The sequence below is a fragment of the Felis catus genome, chromosome B4 (genome assembly GCF_018350175.1).
Source record: "Felis catus isolate Fca126 chromosome B4, F.catus_Fca126_mat1.0, whole genome shotgun sequence".
Taxonomy (NCBI): domain Eukaryota; kingdom Metazoa; phylum Chordata; class Mammalia; order Carnivora; family Felidae; genus Felis; species Felis catus.
Window position 1 is genome coordinate 93,538,983 of NC_058374.1, and position 20,126 is coordinate 93,559,108.

The window sequence follows — 20,126 nt, forward strand, 5'->3', positions numbered from 1 at the left end:
TTTATTTATTTTTTATTTATTTTAAAGCACAAGAGCAGAGGCAGAGGGGGAGAGAGAGAATCTTAAGCATGTTAGATGCTTAGCACGGAGCCCAACACAGGGCTTAATCCCACAACCCTGGGATCATGACCTGAGTTGAAATCAAGAGTCGGATGTTCATCTGACTGAGCCACCTAGGTGCCCCACGAACACTACATTTTAATGTCCTAAACCAACAGTTATTCTGGGGTATAAAGGCCACTAAAATGTAGTTGTCATATTTTTTTCCCTCAAATTTCTAGCTTGTCCTACCTCTTTGTCTTCACAGTTAAAAATAAACTAACATCTGTAATCTGGTCATTGAAATTCAAGTGTACAACATATTAATGTTTTCTCTTCATGTTTGCCTTTTGGATCCACCACCCCTCCCCCCCTCGCTTTTTCATTGTAGGAAATAATGAGGGCTCTTATAAAGGAATGAAGTGGAGAGAATGGAATTGATTTCAGAGATGCCAAGGTAGAATGGATCAGACTTGGTAATGGGATGGATAAGAGAGAGTGACAACTCCCCTAGATATACAAGTTCCTATAGTATAGTATGATTTTGAGGTACTGTAGGTGCTTCAAATTTTGAGCACTGTAAATAGGTAGATGGGATTTTAAAAATAGCAAGTAATACTGCTTACTATCTGTTAACATTTGCACATTTCATTTGAATATTTAAAACTTTATGAAGCAAATACTGTTATTCTCATTTTCAGATGAGGAAATGAGGCACATAACCTCTCATTTAAATGAGAGGTTAAATAACATGACCAAGGTCATTTAGCTAATAGTTAGAACTGGCATTTTAGGAAATCAGATGTAAAATCTGTGCCCTTAATTCTTATATTTTCCTGGTTTTTTCCCTATTTAAGATATAGTTAAATAAGGCGTGTGTGTATCAGATTCCAAATTATATATAACAGATAGTAAAGTTAATATCCATAATTCTATCCATATTTACCTAAATTATGTTTGGGAGACACAGAAGATCTTTTAGTCATTATGTATAACCTATAGAATTTACTACTAGATCTGATGAGAAAAAGAAGAAAAAAAAAAACCCTGACAGGTAGATTCTTTTTTTTTTTCTTTTTAATTTTTCTTTTTTTAACGTTTATTTATTTTTGAGACAGAGAGAGAGCATGAACGGGGCGGGGCAGAGAGAGAGGGAGACACAGAATGGGAAGCAGGCTCCAGGCTCTGAGCCATCAGCCCAGAGCCCGACCTGGGGCTCGAACTCACGGACCGCGAGATCGTGACCTGAGCTGAAGTCGGACGCTCAACCGACTGAGCCACCCAGGCGCCCCAAGGTAGATTCTTAAGTCGTGTCCAAAGAACTCTTGGGAGCAGAGGAGAGTTCTACATAAATCCAACCTGTTGGGATGGATCTGATAGAAACTAACAAACAGGTCATCTTGAGCCCATATTATTTCTTCTTCTTTTCGAAACATGTTGGAATCTCCTTTTTTTTTTTTTTTTTTTTTTTTTTTTTTGTCACCTAACTACCTTGCTCTCTTGATTTGGCTGAGAAATGATGAAGTCCTAAACTGAAAGGTAACTATAGTAATAACTCCAGTAATAAAACTAGAAACCATGACCTTATATTGCATGTCATAGTATATGTAGGAATAAGCTTTATTTACTGGCAATATTAATCCATGAAAAGGGCAAGAGAAAAATTTTTTCCTTACTTGAGGTATTATAAATGTAGTCAGAACAGTGAAATTGTTGGGTAGCTTACAAATTCTGCACTTAACTAGATTTAAAACTGATTCACAGAGAAGACCTTTCTCAGCAGAATATAAGATTAGAAACATTTCCCATTTTCCCCTCAAGAGAGATGCACACAACTCAGAAAGTAAATATGAAAAGTAATACTCATTTTAATGGATTTTTGTTTATTTTGTAGTTCATTGTTAGTTTTATTTTTAAAAGAGAGTATGAGAGGTAGTGTTTGGACCTCCAAAAATAATTTTTAAATCTCAGAAGTTTTGATTTCTGTCGTTGTGTCCAATGGATTAATACCAGGTTCTCCTAACATTTTAATTAGTTAAATTTATTTAGGAGTGCAAAGAGAACACAGCAGTCCTCTGCAGCTGCTAAAATACTTCTTTCGGAGTTGGAGGCGGAAAGGAGAAATCAAATATCGTCTCTTCCAGAAAGTGTTCAGTGGGAGAAGTAATGTCACTTGACTTCAGGAACCAGTAGTTAAGTTTTTTACTTAGTCCTTTATTTATAATTTAAGATCACAGAATTTCAAGATGGATGGTTGGGGGTGGGTGTTGTAGCAAAATAACTTGAGGATAGAATTGCTTGAGTTAACCATTGTTTTTGGAAAATTTTTAATTTGACTATAGCTATTTGGAGACCCTATGACATTTTAATGGAAAGGAATTATGCTTTTTATTTTTATTTTTTTATTTTTAGAGAGAGCACAAGCCAGGGAGAGAGGCAGAGGGAGAGAGAAAATCCCAAACTTCACTCTCAGCGCAGAGCCCGATTCAGGGCTCGATCCCATGACCCTGAGATCATGACCTGAGCCAAAATCAAGAGTCAACACACTGAGCCACCCCGGCACCCCAAGGAATTAAAGCTTTTTAAATATCACTTCCCACTTTTCAAGGATTTGATTCTTACCATAACCTGCTTTTTACATTTATTAATGAGATTGATTTAAAGAATAAATCAGATTGAGGTTAAGAGCAGGTGTCTCTGGAACCTAAAAGTTGCTTTTAATACTTTTCCTGCTCCAGAGCATTTTCTTTTCTTTTTTTTTTTTTTTTTTTTTTTTTAAATTTTTTTTTTCAACGTTTATTTATTTTTGGGACAGAGAGAGACAGAGCATGAACGGGTGAGGGGCAGAGAGAGAGGGAGACACAGAATCGGAAACAGGCTCCAGGCTCCGAGCCATCAGCCCAGAGCCTGATGCGGGGCCCGAACTCACGGACCGCGAGATCGTGACCTGGCTGAAGTCGGACGCTTAACTGACTGCGCCACCCAGGCGCCCCGAGCATTTTCTTTTCTACTCGAATTACATTCCTACACGGCAAGTGTAAGAACTGATTTTTCTCAAGATTTGTGTAATTCATTCTCAGTTGGGATTCTTGACGTCTGTCAAGAATGTGAACTGGGGCGCCTGGGTGGCGCAGTCGGTTAAGCGTCCGACTTCAGCCAGGTCACGATCTCGCGGTCCGTGAGTTCGAGCCCCGCGTCGGGCTCTGGGCTGATGGCTCGGAGCCTGGAGCCTGTTTCCAATTCTGTGTCTCCCTCTCTCTCTGACCCTCCCCGGTTCATGCTTTGTCTCTCTCTGTCCCAAAAATAAATAAATGTTGAAAAAAAAAGAAATTAAAAAAAAAAAAAAGAATGTGAACTTAAATGGCAACTTATGTACAAAAGGTAACTTGTTTGTGGTCTTTTAAGGATCTAAATAGTTCTTTAAGAAAAAAAAAAAGGACCTGGGGCACCTGGGTGAGTCAGTCGGTTGAGCGTCCGACTTCGGCTCAGGTCATGATCTCACGGTTTGTGAGTTCAAGCCCCTTGTCGGGTTTTGTGCTGACAGCTTGGAGCCTAGAGCCTGCTTCATATTCTGTGTCTTCCTCTCTCTCTCTGCTCCTCCCCTGCTCACACGCTGTCTCTCCCTAAAAAATAAATAAAGATTAAAAAAAAAAAGGATCTAAATAGTTCTTTCCTTTGTTGGAAATGAATTATTAGTCTTTAGTCATTCCTTGATTTAACAAATATTTTTGACCAAATTAGGGACAAAATAACGAGGAACTACTCTTCATCTCGTTGATGATAGTAATGATTAACACTTAAGACTTTCATAGACCATATACGTTTAATCTGTCCATTAAGTTTGTAAAATTGATATTATTGTCTGTATTTTATAGATTAAGACAAGCCTAGCTAGAATAAGTAACTACCCTCTGGTAAGTTGCATATAGGTAGTCAGTTCTAGGGCTCCCTTCTTTCCGCATTCCATGTTTACCACCCTGAGTGAGAGAGAACCTCATGTCCATACCCTAATCATAAATTAGTTGAAAAGGAGATCTTAATTGCACATAGCATGTTGGACTAGCATGCCAGAACTAAGAAGAAAATACGGAAAGCCTTTGCATCTTGCCTTGGTTGAGTACCTGGTGGTAGTAATGGATTTTCCCAGCTGAGAGCAGCCTGTGAATGTGTACATTGTCCTGTATTGTTTTTAGCCCCTTTATTTTATAATAATTAAGAAGAGGGAGGGGTGCCTGGGTGGCTCAGTCAGTTAAGCGTCCAACTTCGACTCAAGTCATGATCTCACGTTTGTGAGTTCGAGCCCAGTGTCGATCTCTGTGCTGACAACTCAGAGCCTGGAGCCTGCTTTGGATTCTGTGTCTTGCGCACTCTCTGCCCTTCCCCGACTCACGCTCTCTCTCAAAATTAAGTAAACATTAAAAAAATACTTTTTAAAAAAGGGAATATAACAATAAGGTACTTTTAAAAGCTCTGTCTATATATAATTCTTCAAAGCCCCGTATATGTAACAATACATTTTGGAATTGAAAGGGACCTTAGAGATCATTTAGTACAGAAGTAGAAAACTAGTACCAGAACCCAAATCTCCATACCTTAAGTAGATTTTGTTGGTTTTCACAATATTCACAACTTTCAGAATTTGAATGACTTCATCTGTATAAGCATTCATTCTGCTCACGCCATTTCCTAACATTAACACCTTCCTGCTTCAAGCATTTACATGCCTACCTGGCTGATGTAAGGCATCTCTGTGTTCCGTTCTTCCCCCTTCCCTCTACCCTCGTTTTACAAACAAGGATACTGTAAATTGAGAATAAAGTAGTTTATCTCAGGTTGTATAACTTTTTAAATAGAGCCAAACTTCTTAAACCTTAAGATAATGTTCCTTTCTATAATTGTCCTCTTAAAAGACAGTACCAGATAGTATATAATCAAGTGCTAGAGTATTTGGTGTAGCTTGTCAGAAAGGGGAACTGATTGTGGACTGAGATAGTTCAAGAATACTTCAAAAAGTTTTCCTTGACACTACCCTCCTCAGAATTGCATTCTGAGTATTTGCTGGTCAGGAACATTCTATCCTGATCTGTGTATTATTCTTGCTACAAATGGTGGGGGGCAGTGGGCAGGAAAGGGCATCATGAATATCTTTGTGTATAAAGCAGAGAAAGGAAATCACTGAGGGGCATTTTGTACATATTGAATAATGGTACCTCATAATACCAGCTACATTTAGATTGCTACAGAAATCCCATTTTCACCCGCTTGCAGAGGAAGGGACATTGTAGCCATGACCTCTCCAGTGGATCCCAGACAGATCTCTGTGACTTTCCCAAATCTAAGTGTAACTCCAGCCACAAATAAATTGGCATATTACCCCACCAGAGATGTTGATTTAAAAGTAATAAACAGGAGGTGCCTGGGTGGCTTAGTCTGTAAAGTGCCCAACTCTTGATTTCGGCTCAAGCCGTGATCTCACAGTTTGTGGGTTCAAGCCCCGCAAGACTCCATGATGACCATGCGGAGCCTGCTTGGGATTCTGTCTCCCTCTCTCTCCGCCCCTCCCCTGCTTGCTCTCTATCTCTCTCTCTCAAAACAAATAATCACTAAAAAAAAAAATTTTTTTTTAATAAAAGTAAATAATAAAGCCAAATGGTAGAAACTTATGTTGAAAACACAACTTAATCTATTCAAAGGGCTCATTGGGTACAATCTTTTAAATTAGTGAATAGTGTTTTGCAAGAAATGCAGCAAAGTCTAAGATATATCAGTCTGTTTCCTTGATCAGGAGTTGGTTGTAAGTCACACAAATTTTAGGAAATCTGTATAAGTAATTACAATTAGAAATCTTTACATGTAAATGACGTACAATACCCAAAAATTACCCCCTCCTAAATTTTTATGCAAATTTTAACCTCAAGTATTTTTTATTCAATTTATTTATTAAACCAATTTAATTTTCTTCATGTTTTTAATTTTATTTTTTATTTTTTAAAATTTACATCCAAATTAGCATATAGTGCAACAATGATTTCAGGAGTAGATTCCTTAGTGTTTAATTTTCTTCATTTGTAATCTTAGATGATTAGAGAAGAATGTGAATCATGCTTCATATTTATAATTGTGTAAGTGCCTGCTTGTTGTAGAAATTACATTTTTTTTGCTGAAGAAGTATAAGTGAGAAGTGGCACTATTAACAGCACTGAATTCATTTTGCATATATACAGCATTCTTACCGGTTTAACCACCTGAATAAATCGAGGATCTGAGAGTCCCTTATTAATTTATGACTTAACATAATAGGTGAGTTAACAGATTAACTTGGTTCAAATGCAGATTAACATAAGCATATTATTTTTTTAATTAGCAATTCATAACTTTGCTTTCAACTTCCACACTGCATTTAATTTTTACAAATAAATGCCATTATTTACAAGGAATGCCACAAAATCATATGTAAATCAACCAGATCCCATTACCTGTATTAGAAACTCAAACTAGAATGTTTCACGTTTGACCAGTAGCACCATAATTTTTGGCATAGAGTTTGACCAAGACCTACTTCCCCATTGCTGATACGTCTTCATTTATCATTTTCTTGTGGTGTTGCCTTTAACTGCTTGAAGGTTTTAAAATTTCTTCCAGTGTAGATTTTTTAGATCATTATGAAATAGTTTTAATTGCACTTCCCATTTCTTCAGATGGCAGTCCATGGCAATAACACCTGACAACTAGAATTTTTAATAATTTCTAATATCAAGTACCCTAATTTTACTTTGTATCTTTTTGTTTCAATCTGTATTTTCTGCTGAAGTACAAGAAGATAAAACCAGCCAGCTTTTCAGAATACAAACCTTTGCTGCTGGCATGCCCGTTAAAATACTTAGAACTTAACTCCTTTGCCACCCTACTTATCTTTTCTTTCTAAGTAGACTTTTTTGGCATGCTAATTAGCATAAGGATAAATATCTCTTTGACAATAGAGAGTAAAATGTTTAAAATTTCAGTATTTACATTTTTAGAGTAAATATTGTCAGTATTTACATTGATGGTTCTGTAAAGCACTTAAAACAGTATGTTTAATTTTGTAATTTTCAATAATACCTCTTAGCCCTTTTTCAGAACAAGCACAGTAGTTACTACGGTTTAAAAATAGCATTAAAAGAGTTTTAATTGGTTCTTTTAAGCTTGCCTGTTTGTTTTCTTTAAACATGCACTGTCACCATCAATATATTATTTATCAGAAAGATACTTTTCTCTGGTAGTAGCAGTGTTATAATTATTATTCATTGTGAATTGAATGACTGACTCAACTTGGTATTGTTGAGTTTCTAATGACCACTTTTTAAAAATGCCAGTGATTATAAGGGGTACCTGGGTGGCTCAGTTGGTTGGGTGACTGACTTTGGCTCAGGTCATGATCTCATGGTTCATAAGTTCAAGCCCCGCGTCGGGCTCTGTGCTGACAGTTTGGAACGTGGAGCCTGCTTCGGATTCTGTGTCTCCCCCTCTCTCTGCCCCTCCCATGTTCATGCTCTGTCACACTCTGTCTCTCAGTAATAAATAAACGTTTAAAAAAATTATAAAAATGCCAATGATTATCAACATTCCTAAATGATAGTAACATGGGGTAATTAAAAGACAACTCCACAACTCCTCTTTTGCCTTCAATTTTTAATTTTCATTTGCATATTTTATAAATATATTGTTTATTAGTAATTTTAAAAACTCAGGAAAAAACAAAAGTAGAAGAAAATGATCCCACCACATTATCACATACACATATCTATTTTACAAGTTCAAAAGGAATTAAAATTCATTTTACATTAGCATCTCAAGATATTTCTGCTTCTAAAGTATACTGAGATTCTCCCTAGGTAGTCAAAAAACAGTCTGCAAAACTTGAGGTACATACAGTAATCTTTATTCACTTGTGTAATTAATGTTAAAGAGCAAAGATAACACTATTACAGAAATTTTTGTATAGTACTTTTTTTTTTTTTTTTTACGTTTAGGTATGTATTTGAGAGAGGGGGGGGGAGCACAGGCCTTGGGAGAGAATCCCAAGTAGACAGTGTGCTGTTAGTGAAGATCCCGACGCACAAACTCACAAACTGAGTTGGGCTCAAACTCACAAACCCTGAGATAATGACCTGATCTGAAATCAAGAGTCAGATGCTTAACCAACTGAACCACTCAGGGGTCCCCTAAAATGTGTTTTTTTTTTAAAGTGCTTCTTAGATTTAGTAGAATATAGTAGGAAGCCTTAGAGTCTGTAGCTAAAGAATTACAATATAGTTCAGTTGATCTTAAAATATTCCCAACTGTTCCACTATTCCACTACTGGTTGTAGTAACACGAGGACTGAAATAAGGACAAAAACCCATATATGGATGGAAAACAGTTTTAGCCTGTACATTGTGTCTCTTTACCTACCTAGAAGAAAGGTTCTCAAACAAAAGCTGGACTGCTATTCCCTCAACATGTTTTATTGAGCGAGTAGGTAAAAGGGTAGAGCATGGATTCTCAACTGAGGTAACTTGAGCAACAGCTCAGAGGATTGCTGCTGTTGTTTTTATTTTTTTAAGTAGGCTTCATGCCCAGCGCATAGCTCAACGTGGGGCTTGAACTCCAGACCCTGAGATGAGGACTTGAGCTGAGATCAAGAGTCAGATGCTAACAGACTGAGCCACCCAGGGACCCTTCCTCTATTATTATTAAAAAGCTATTTTCTGTTGATTGTTACTATGTGCATGGGATCCATGACTCTTAAAGAAAAGTACTGCTACAGGGGCCCCTGGGTGGCTTAGTCGGTTGAGCTTCTGACTTCGGCTCAGGTCATGATCTCACGGTCTGTGAGTTCGAGCCCCGCGTCGGGCTCTGTGCTGACAGCTCAGAGCCTGGAGCCTGCTTCAGATTCTGTGTCTCCCTCTCTCTCTGACCCTCCCCCGTTCATGCTCTGTCTCTCTCTGCCTCAAAAATAAACATTAGAAATACGTATTTTTTTTTTAAAGAAAAGTACTACTACATTTCATTCCTTAATTTCTTAAGCACGTACTATGTGCCCCAGGCACTGTTTCAGGTTCTGGGGATATAGCAATGAGTAAAACAGACAAAATTTTTTTTCTGGAGTTTACATTCTTGTATCTGCCTCATAACTTTATCGTGTAGGTATTACTACTTCCACTTTCACTGTAAAGAAAGTGAAGCTCTGAAAGTTTTCATGACTTGCTCAAGGTTGTACAAAACTAGGATTTGAAACTTAGGTGCTGTGAACCACTATGCTATGCTGTCAAAATTGTCCCTTTTTGGGATTCTGTAAAAGAGAGCAGTTATTCTCGATGTCTCAAACGGTAGTTATCACAAATCCCTTAGAAATTCAGATGTAACTCTCCCCATCAGAACTGTGCATGAAATTAGAAATTCAGATTTCTCAAGTGCTTATTCTTGGGCTTCAAGTTAACAGCACTTGAACAGGAAGGTTCTGCCCACAACTCAAATATACAGGTGCCAGCACCTTCTTTCCTCCTTCCCACCAAAAAGCCAATGACAGACTTTACTTGCTGAGCAGAGTTGTCTTTTCTGCTAAAACTAGATGCAACCCCACAGTCATTTTCAAAACAGAAGCAGTGGCCTTTCTCAGTCACTAGCATTCACAATGAAATCCATTATTTCAATCTTAGAATCTCTAAACAATTTTTCAAAGCTGGTGTAGTGGAAAGTACCAATTTGAAATGTAGATATTAGTTCAAATCTTGGCTATCATACAGTTAGGTTTTTCGTTTTAAGGAAAAAAATATCCCTAGCATTGGTATTTATCGGGATTTAAATAAAAATATTTTAGTTGAGGGCACCTGGTGGCTCAATCGGTTGGATGTCCAACTCTTGATTTCAGCTCAGGTCATGATCCTAGGGTCTTGAAATCCAGCCACATGTCAGCCCCGCCTACTTGGGATTCTCTCTCCCTCTCTGCCCTTTCCCCACTCATGCTCTCTCTCTCTTTCAAGGTAACTTTTTTTTTTAATATTTTAGTTTGGTATATATAAGGAGATATTAGTAAAAATTAGTGAAAGATAATGACTTTGCTTGGTTGCATTTCCTTATAAGTGTTCCTTGTTACAAACCTTTTTGGCAAGTTAGATGTGTTTTGACACTATGTTTTTAGATTTGAAAGTCTGTTGACAACATCAGATTTCTCTACTTCAAAATTTGAAATGCGTTACACTTCCTGTGACCATAGGGCTCTATAATAAAAATTCTTTTTGGTTGAATTTCTAAAATTAAAACAAATAGATAAGCATTATTTATACTACCCACAAGCTGAAAATAATCCAAATGTTCATCACCTGATGAATGTGTAAAGAAAATGTCATGTATCCCTACAATGAATATAATTTTTGATCATAAGGAATAAAAGAAACAAAATACTGATGGAAGTAATAATGTGGATGAACCTGATTCAAATTCTAACAATAGGTAATACTCACGGGTAAATAAAGCAATTGGGGAAGTAGGTCTCAACCATCTCATTAAGAAATGCAATTCCCATAAATGTTTACTTTTTATAGTCAATGTTTTTAATGGTAATTGTTATGTTAATTCAGTCAGCTGTGTCAGTGTTTTGTTTTGGGTTTTGGTAACTATAAAGTTGTGCATCATCACTACAGTTAGTGTTAGAACACTTCCATCACCCCCCAAAATTCCCTTGTGATTCTATGTAGTCAGTCCATTGCTACCTTTTGTGGAAAAACGGCAGGAATTGTGGGGTGCTCATGTTTTACTTGGAGCAGCATTATGGGACAGATTTTGAATCATTGTATTTCACTTCTTAGCAAACATGAAACATTGGTCCTTCCTATGGCTCTCCTCCTTGCAATATGTAAGTGTCTTCATCCATAAACTCCCATTTCTCATAAAACAAAGACCTTTTTGGTCTGGTTTTTCTAGCTTTTTTACTTTGTAGGGGTCTTTGAAAAATCTCAGCCATTGTAGATTTCTAAATTACTAATTTCTTATTTTAAGTTTCCTATTCAGGTCTCAGCCCAGTTAACAGAAAGAACAGATATGCCTTTCTTTATCTCAGCTATTGGGTCTAAAACAATATATTTTACACTTTCCTGACATTTTTATTTTGTTTCATATCAAGTCATTTTTATTTTGTTTACAGTTTTAAATCTTGACCCGTCTACCTCTAAGAAAGACTTCTGAAATAGTGTGTTTCCTAAATAGGTTCTTGTTCTGTCAAGGCCAGTTTTTAAAATATGCTGGGTTCTTTGAATCTGGTCTTTCCTATTCTGCTTTTAACATTTTTCTTTATAAAGAGAAAAGTAATTAGTGATTAAGTTGAAATCCAGAAACAAATTTCTGTCTTCTAAATCCTGAGATTTAAGAAAATCCTTAACCATAACTTCAACTAAATCTATACTCATGTTTAAATTCAGTTTCTATTTAGTTCTTTTACTCCAGCAATTAAAGAGGTGAGTGTAATTGTTCCTTTGGTGACAAACCCTCAAGAAAAGTATTTCAGAGGTAAGGGGAAGGAGCAAAAGGAATAGGATTGTGTGGGTAGTGTGAGTAAAGAGACAGAACGATTCAAGAAGAGTAGGCTCTCTTAGTCATTTTGAGGCCCCAGAATACCAATTAAAGAAGTTGATTATTGAATGTTATTTTGTCTAATAATTTTTTCTGTAGTTACAGTTCCTCTTAATGTATTAATTTTGATATTTTAAAAGTTGGCCATAAGTCCAATTAAGTCATTCTTGTCAGTCACAATTTTTGTCATTTGCCCATATACGTACAAGAGTCAAGATTAAGTGTGCCTGGGTGGCTCAGTCGGTTGAGCAACCGACTTCAGCTCAGGTCATGATCTCACGGTTTATGAGTTCAAGCCCCCGTGTCAGGCTCTGTGCTGACAGCTCAGAGCCTGGCGCCTGCTTCAGATTCTGTGTCTCCCTCTCTCTCTGACCCTCCCCCGTTCATGCTCTGTCTCTCTCTGTCTCCGAAATAAACATTAAAAAAAAAAATTAAAAGAATCAAGATTATATTGAGTTTATAAAAAACACAGAAGTTCTTCCTAGGGAAAGTTGTGGCTTTGACAACTAAGAAAGCAGTCCCTAGAGTTAAGAAAAAGGGTATCCCGTTAATTAACTGAGAAGAGGCACATTGGGAACTTTCTGGATGATGGAAGTGTTTTAAATTGTAATGAGGGCTGTGTCTGTGGTTGTGAGGGCATTAGCATACGTCAAAATTCATTTCACTGTTTAAGATCTGCTTGTTTCACTGGATAGAAATTATTCCTAAGTAAAAGTGATTTAAGAGTGCTTTAGGGGTGCCTGGGTGGCTTAGTGGGTTGAACATCAGACTTTTGGTTTCGGTTCAGGTCATGATCTCACGGTTCAGTGAGATCGAGCCCCTGTATAGCACAGAGCCTGTTTGGGATACTCTTTCCCTCTCAGCCCTTCCCCCACTCACTCTCTTTCTCATATATTTGGAAAAAAAATTTTTTAACAAGTGTGTCTTTACAGATTCTCGGGTTCCCTGACCAAGCAGAGGTTAGGGAGGAGCTGCATAATCAACAGCCCCACAGTTATTGACCTTATAATATACTGTCACAAAATTTTGCAAGTGACCCAGAGTGACATTTGACCAATCATTCGCCTCTGCCTAAGGGGCCACTGGTTTTATTCATCTTCAACATTTAGTGCCTGGGGCCAGCTTGAATTGGACTGGAGGCTTGTGGGGCCTATGCCTCCATTCATTCCAAATGGAGCATTCCTTTATTCAGTGATTGGAAACAAGACAGTCCAGGACAAAACAAAACACATGACACAAAATTTTACGCACATAGGTGAACAAAAAGCAAGTAACTGAAGAATTAAACTAATGGCAAAAATATTTACCAAATAGTACACCTCCAAGCCATATCCATAAGGCTTCATTGCATTCTACAAAGACCTGCTTGGTACAAATGCTAGGATAACAAAATAAATTTGGCAGTGTGAGCTCAAGGAGCCAGTTGGAGTTCCCATCATTGTTGAGACTGATCCATCTGATGGCAAATTCATAGAACAAACAAATTGGTCGGACACAAGCATCCCATTCAGTACATTTGTTTGTCTAAGGGCATCATGTGGAATGATGCTAAATGAGGGTCTAAGGTCAAATATCAAAGAGTGGAAGGCACCATTCAATATCTGAAACAAAAAGCACAAAGCTGCAGTTATTGGTTACTTAAGGGAAAGATATCCTGGTCAGACACCTCCCCTCAGCAGACCAGACTTCTAATCTTACAGGGTTTGAGGGAATCTCAAGAGTTCAAACATTGACAAACTTTCAAAGGCAGGAGTGAATTAATGTCAACGGTAGAAACACTGTCACTCAAGGCAGTTGCTTGGCATTTTGGTGTATGTTCATCGAAATGAGTTGTTTTTTTAAGTAATAGATAAACCACGATGAAGTTATCAGAAATTGGCACAGCCCAGCTACATGAAGGATAAAAGAATGCAGAGAGATGAGTCTAGTTTTCTTGATGTTAAAATATTTGGTTTACTGTTACTGAAGTATTTGGGATGTTTAGGAAATTCTTATCCCCAAAATTACCATATTTTCTCTAGTTGGATTCAGAAGCACAAATTTGGAAACATCTTTCATAGAACCTGAAGTTTTGAAAACAGTATTTCTCAAATTGGTCAGTATAGATCCTGTGTGGTTGAGTAATGTCAGCATGGGACTGGTAATAGAATTGTCACCTGAATAATCCTGTTTTTAAATGATTTTTTACATTAAAAAATAAATTTGCAAGAGTAATTTGTCCTAAATTTGTATGGCTACTACTGTGTGAAATATTCTTAAAGCTAAAAGTAGGTCCAACTTTTATATCCCCTTTTCTAAAATTATAATCTGGTAAGAATCATCCAGGTCACAAAAGTCAAGGAGACAATGTTCAAGAACTGGGGTAAAAGTCCATGGAAATGATGGATTCAATCAGTGTAGAAATAAACATAGGAACTAGTTAAGTGGAGAAGTTAGCTAATTTAGTTGGTTGGTTTGGGCGATTTTCCTCCCATTCAGGAGAAGAGAAAATATGCTAGATAGTCTACATATTTAAAGTCAGAAATGGAGAAAGTTTTGAAAGGAAGCCATGCCAATAGATACGGTGTCCTAAGGAGAAATAAAAGAGTGGCATAAAAAGGTAAAACAAATGATATCTTTTCTAAGACTGTAGAAAGTCTTAGAAAAGGAAAGAGTATATAAAGAGATTTAACACAAATGTGCCTAAATTGAGTCCCTTCTTGATTGACTGACTTTTAGAAGTAAGGGGCTGATGGTAATGGCTAGTTTGCAGAAGCATGTTCATTCATTGAAGCAATTGGTTATTGGTAGATTAAATGTGTTTAAACCAGTTCTAGTAGTTACTTGTTAACTATAACTATAGAACTATCATTTCTTGATTAAGAAGATTTAGAACTTATTCTGGTGGCTACTTTATATAATGGCCACTGACCAATTACTGTTTTCTAGGAATGTAGGAGTTTTGTATTCTTACATTATTCTCCTAGCCTGGAAACTTTTAGGATCTTCTTTCTCTATCCTTAGTATACTGAAATTTTACTTGTTTCTTTTTGGTTTGGTTTTGATTTCCACTAATTCATCATCCTGAACATGCCATAGTTTTTCAGTCTGGGCACTCATATTCTTTAGTTCTGCCTCTGATTCCTGACCATTGTCAGGCTCCTTGTACCTTCCCCCATTTCAGGAATAGATATTTGGTCTGCTTTCTCTGCTAACTCATTTACCATTCATGTATCCCAGGGGTTGGCAAATTTTTTCTGTAAATGCCAGATAGTAAATATTTTAGGCTTTGTGGACCAGATGGCCTATGTTGTAACTACTTAACTCTGTCACTAAAGCAAGATAGCAACTACAGACAATACACAGATGAATGGACATGACTAAATTTCAATAACTTTATGTACAGAAACAGGTGATAGACTGGATTTGTTTGCAGACCTGTGCTGTAGTCTGTTCATCTTTATTGGAATATTGCTCAGTGAGGGCAGGAATTTGTTGTTGTTGTTCATTGGATATATCCCTGTACTTAGTAGGCACTCTACTTGGGTCTCAAGGTTACAGATGGTTCAGGAAAAGGAGTTAAACATGCCTGTCACTGCCATCTTGTAACCAGTAAAATATCCCTTCGTGCTGTTTTTCAGCCCCCCCCCCCTTTTTTTACTTAATATAGAGCAAATATTCTGTATAAATTTAGGATAGGGTTGCAAGTTGTAATTTTGTGGCTTCTTTCTACCTCTGATGTTGCATAAAGAGCCCTACCAACAGCATCCGTTAGTAAGTCTGTTTATGGAACGTGCCACACTAGTATGGTAGAGTAATCATTTTTAAGTTACTTGGTTGAATATCTAATTTATAAAAGAAGCACATGAATACAAAGACATTACTTAAGAATTTTTTTTTTTTCATTACAAGGTACTAGCTTTTGACAAGCGTGCACCATGCGTGAGTATAAGCTAGTTGTTCTTGGCTCAGGAGGCGTTGGAAAATCTGCTCTGGTAAGTCATTCTCACTGTACTTAAGCTAATTCACTCCAACACATGTTCTTTTTCTGTTGAGTTTTAGGTTTTGATTATCATTTATTTTGTCTTCATTTATTTTTAAGGTGAAATCTCAGTGATTTTAAAAGCAATACAATATTTTTTTCCTGTAATTTTAGTCAGCTTTTACTTGTATCTGGGTAGATCATATTCTCTCTGGTGTATTAGTTCCAGACCAACATGAGATAAGCAGAATACAATTTGGGCTAAGCACAGAACACATAAATGTGTGTCCATCTGTATTCTGAGCCAGATAGGAATGAATTTTGGTCTTTCTCATTGTGACTTGGCTTATAATATACATTTTATGCTAAAAAATATTAAAGCTTATAAAAAACCTTTTTCAAATATTTCCTATGACTGTCCAGTTTTCACATTATTTTAGCAGCCATGCTTTCCATTTCAAGAATAGTATAGTAAGAAAAAAGAAAACTTGACAGTAGTGGCTGGGGAAGGGGAGAAACTCAGGCTAAATAACTTGAGTACATGTAGTTCAGTTCAGCAAAACCCCACGATAAGACAGATTGACCATCTAACTCAGCCACTTACATTGGCCACCATGCACAGAACTTGATGTGTTTAGATCAAACTGCGAAGTATGTACCATGGGACCTGAGCTGCTCTTTCACTTGTAAATGTATCCAAAGTGATGGGCGGTGTCTTGAGGGTGTATGTACTTGTGTACACAAAATAATTAGCCTCTTTCTAATTCAAATTCAAATTTAAGCCATTGAGTTTGTTTGAAATAGAAGACATTTAAAATTTTTTTAAATATGTGAGCTCTAAAGTTAGAATTACCTAATAAGGAGCATAGTGGTTACTAATGTTTTTTAAAAAAAAGCTTTCTAAGGTAATTTTCTCACCTAATGCATACTTTAAATATAGTGGTGGTTTTGTTTTCATCAATGGCATAAGTGCCTATATGAAATCAATAGTTTAATAGTTTAAAGCATACAGATTTGGATTTGTAGTTTTCTTTAAGAAGTATAATGGTGTGCTATTTATTTTTTTCAGACTGTACAGTTTGTTCAAGGAATTTTTGTTGAAAAATATGATCCTACGATAGAAGATTCTTATAGAAAGGTACATGTTACCCTAGAAAGCCTTTTGCTTTAGACTTTACTATAAATATAAATGAATATTTTTAGCTTTGTAAGTGTTGAATATTGTTTACAAAGTAGGATGAAGAAGCTGAGTTAATCTATAAAATTAGTGGGAAAAGTTCACCCTTGATTATATCCTGACATTGCATCCTTACCAGTTAATGAGAATCTTAAAACACTTGTTCTCTCTCTCTCTCTCTCTCAGAGAATTTAAGTTTACAATTAAAGTTTACAATTAAAATTGTAATTTGACACACAAACTTCAGAACGAGGCCATCTCAAGTGATAGTTCCACATCCCCTCACCCTTCCCCCAAAGACTGAATACTCTCAGGTTCCTTTCTTTTTAAACTAGAGATGGAAATACAGAAGTCTCCTGTAACTTTTTTACTTATAACTCTTTGAGAAAGTGCTACTGCTGCTGTTAGTGTCCACTAACACAACATGTGACAATAAAACTTAATATGAAAACGTTTTTAATTAGTCGGGAGAGAGTTCTCTCTTATGTAATAGCCAGCTTGTCCTCTGCTGCTGTGTAGATACCGTTTTACTTCTTATCCTAGGAAATGTTAGGTAGAAAGAGGTCACAGGGATATATAACTTATTTGATATGTGTCTTCTTCTTTGCTACCAGAAATGTTCCAGTGCAGCGAAGGGGATGTAGTTATCTAGAGAAGTGAAGGTATATCTAAGTAAAGTATGGCAGTGATGAGATAGAATGACTTCTGATCTTATTTGGAACTACTACTGGTTTAAATTATTTTTTGAGCTATTTTGGAATCCTTTCCTCCCCAGAATTAAGTTCTGAGTGATTCGTATTGAGCTTGGATCTTGTAGGTTTCTTTGAGTTGAGAACACATGGTTTTAGGGGCATCTGGATGGTTCAGTCTGTTGAGCGTCTGACTCTTGATTCTGGCTCAGGTCATAATCCCAGGGTCGTGGGATCGAGACCCACATCAGGCTCCACACTGAGCATGGAGCCTACTTAAGATTGTCTCTCTCTCTCTGCCCTTCTCCCCTACTCGTGTGCTCTGTGTCTCTGTAAAATAAAACATTGAAAAGAACAAACAAACAAACAACATGTTGTTTTGCACCTTACACAGTTTTGGGATTGAGACCCACATCAGGCTCCACACTGAGCATGGAACCTGCTTAAGATTCTCTCTCTCCCTCGGCCCTTCTCCCCTACTTGTGTGCTCTGTGTCTCTGTGTCTCTGTAAAATAAAAAAATAAATTAAAAAAAAGCAAGCATGTCATTTTTGCACCTTACACAATTTGGGGGGGGGGGGGATGGGTAGGGTCAGTGGACCTTGATTATCTAGCTGTTTTTTTCTCCTGTTTTATTCAGGTATTGCTTGAGATTAGTTGTAAAGTGGCAATCTCTATTTTAAATGTCATATTAGCTTTTGTATATAATGAGGTATTCTTTTATATCTTATAAAAATGAGGATGTATTTTGCTTTTTCCCCCAGCAAGTTGAAGTAGATGCACAACAGTGTATGCTTGAAATCTTGGATACTGCAGGAACGGTATGTAAAACAAGTACCAAACTATATGTACAACTTGTGTAATATTGACCTTGTAAATACTAGTACTCTATAGACAAATACTAGTTAAGCTTATTTAAAAGTTTACTACTTGCCTTAAATCTTAAAGCTGTTTTGTTCTCTTGGATTCTGTTTTTTATGCATGTGCTTTGTAATTGCAGCGGGTCATTTATTGAAGAAAAGTAGAAAATTTGTTTGAAAATTTTCAGCCTCACTAGTACTTTTAAAACAAGTTAAGCTGTATTATCATATTTTAATTAATGTGGAAAATACTTCGGTAAACATTTATTTCTCAGTGGCTCTGTGAAATATCTTGAGCAATATCTTTCCTCCTTCAAAGTATTTATAGACCAACTTAGATTTGTTGGTATCTGAAGGTGAAGGGAAGATTTATTCTGGGTATATGGTATTCATTCATCTAATGTTTGAGTACCGGAAATGTGGCATGGGCTGTGTTCTTACTTGCAAAGGCTCTCAGTCTAGTGAAGGAGGAAAAATGTGGGAAAATGGCAAGATAAGGTAGGTAAGCATGCTGGTGGTCCCCTTAGAGCTATAGTAAACTAGCTAGTAAATGAGCTGTGAGTAACTTGGGGATTGTTTCAGTACCCTACATATTATATGTTAAAAAACTGCCTTTTGGGGGGCCAGGGTGGCTCATTTAGTTAAGCGTCTGACTTCAGCTCAAGTCATGATCTCACGGTTCATGAGTTCGAGTCCCGTGTCGGGCTCTGTGCTGACAGCTCAGAGCCTGGAACCTCCTTCGGATTCTTTTGGAGAAAGGATATTTCTTCCCCACTTAAGTATATTTATTGCACATAAATCTGCTTTGATGGTTTTATTGTTAAGTAAAAATTTCATGAAATACCAGTTTTCAAATAGCATCTTGCCATGGACTATAATTTTTAAGTAATGTTACATAATACTACTATATTCTTCATCAAGCACTAATTATAGACGTTTAAAATTATCAAATTAACTGTAAGAACTTTATTGTTTTTTAATGATCCTTTGTTTCTGCTATAGGAACAATTTACCGCAATGAGGGATTTATACATGAAAAACGGACAAGGCTTTGCATTAGTTTATTCCATCACAGCACAGTCCACATTTAATGATTTACAAGATCTGAGAGAGCAAATTCTTCGAGTTAAAGACACTGATGATGTAAGCTGATTTCCTAATGAATATATTTTATTTCAAACCCTTACTGTAGTGATACCCAGTTTAAGAATTTGAATTTAAATCCAATTTAAAGTTCATGTGGTTGGTGGGGGGTTGGGGGACTAGTTTTTCGAAAGCTTTTTTCCTTAAAAGGCAGAAATACATCTTTAACACTCATAATGTTTTCAAATATTTATAACGTGGAAAGTGAGAAATCCCCTCCTCCCTTCTTAACCTGTGTAAAATAAATTTTATCCCCCTCCTCTCTTTAAATCATGCATTTGGTGGGAAGGAAGGAAAGATGTGGGTGGCAAATGTTACTAATAGATGTTCTATACATTTCTGGTAGACTTAAGAGCCTTTCAAACAAGAATCAGAACTACATATGAACACACCTCAACTGATAGAAAAGGAGCATAATATTTTTAGAAGGAAGCCAACAAATACATTAGATTCTAACATTAACCTGCATACCTCTTCACAGTGCACCATAATGGAGTTTAATCCCTGTAGGAAACTTTAAAAGGATTACTTAACTTCCTTATCATACTATAGATAGCAGTTCTCAGAATTGATCTTGCATCAGAACCAGCTATATGCCTGGTTAAAACAGATTGCCAACTCTGACTCCCACAATTTCTGATTCAGTAGGTCTAGGATTAGGGCTCAAGA

At 36.7% G+C, this 20,126-nt stretch overlaps 1 protein-coding gene across 1 annotated transcript in view; it reads left to right on the forward strand.

The window, feature by feature from the left end:
• Window positions 1-20,126, forward strand: part of RAP1B (RAP1B, member of RAS oncogene family) — a 45,992-nt gene that overhangs the window by 19,798 nt on the left and 6,068 nt on the right. The window contains exons 2-5 of the mRNA XM_023257217.2: window positions 15,520-15,602; window positions 16,659-16,727; window positions 18,219-18,275; window positions 19,317-19,457. Of these exons, the coding sequence (XP_023112985.1) occupies window positions 15,546-15,602; window positions 16,659-16,727; window positions 18,219-18,275; window positions 19,317-19,457 (324 nt within the window). The 5' untranslated portion in view covers window positions 15,520-15,545. The remainder of the gene's footprint in view (window positions 1-15,519; window positions 15,603-16,658; window positions 16,728-18,218; window positions 18,276-19,316; window positions 19,458-20,126) is intronic.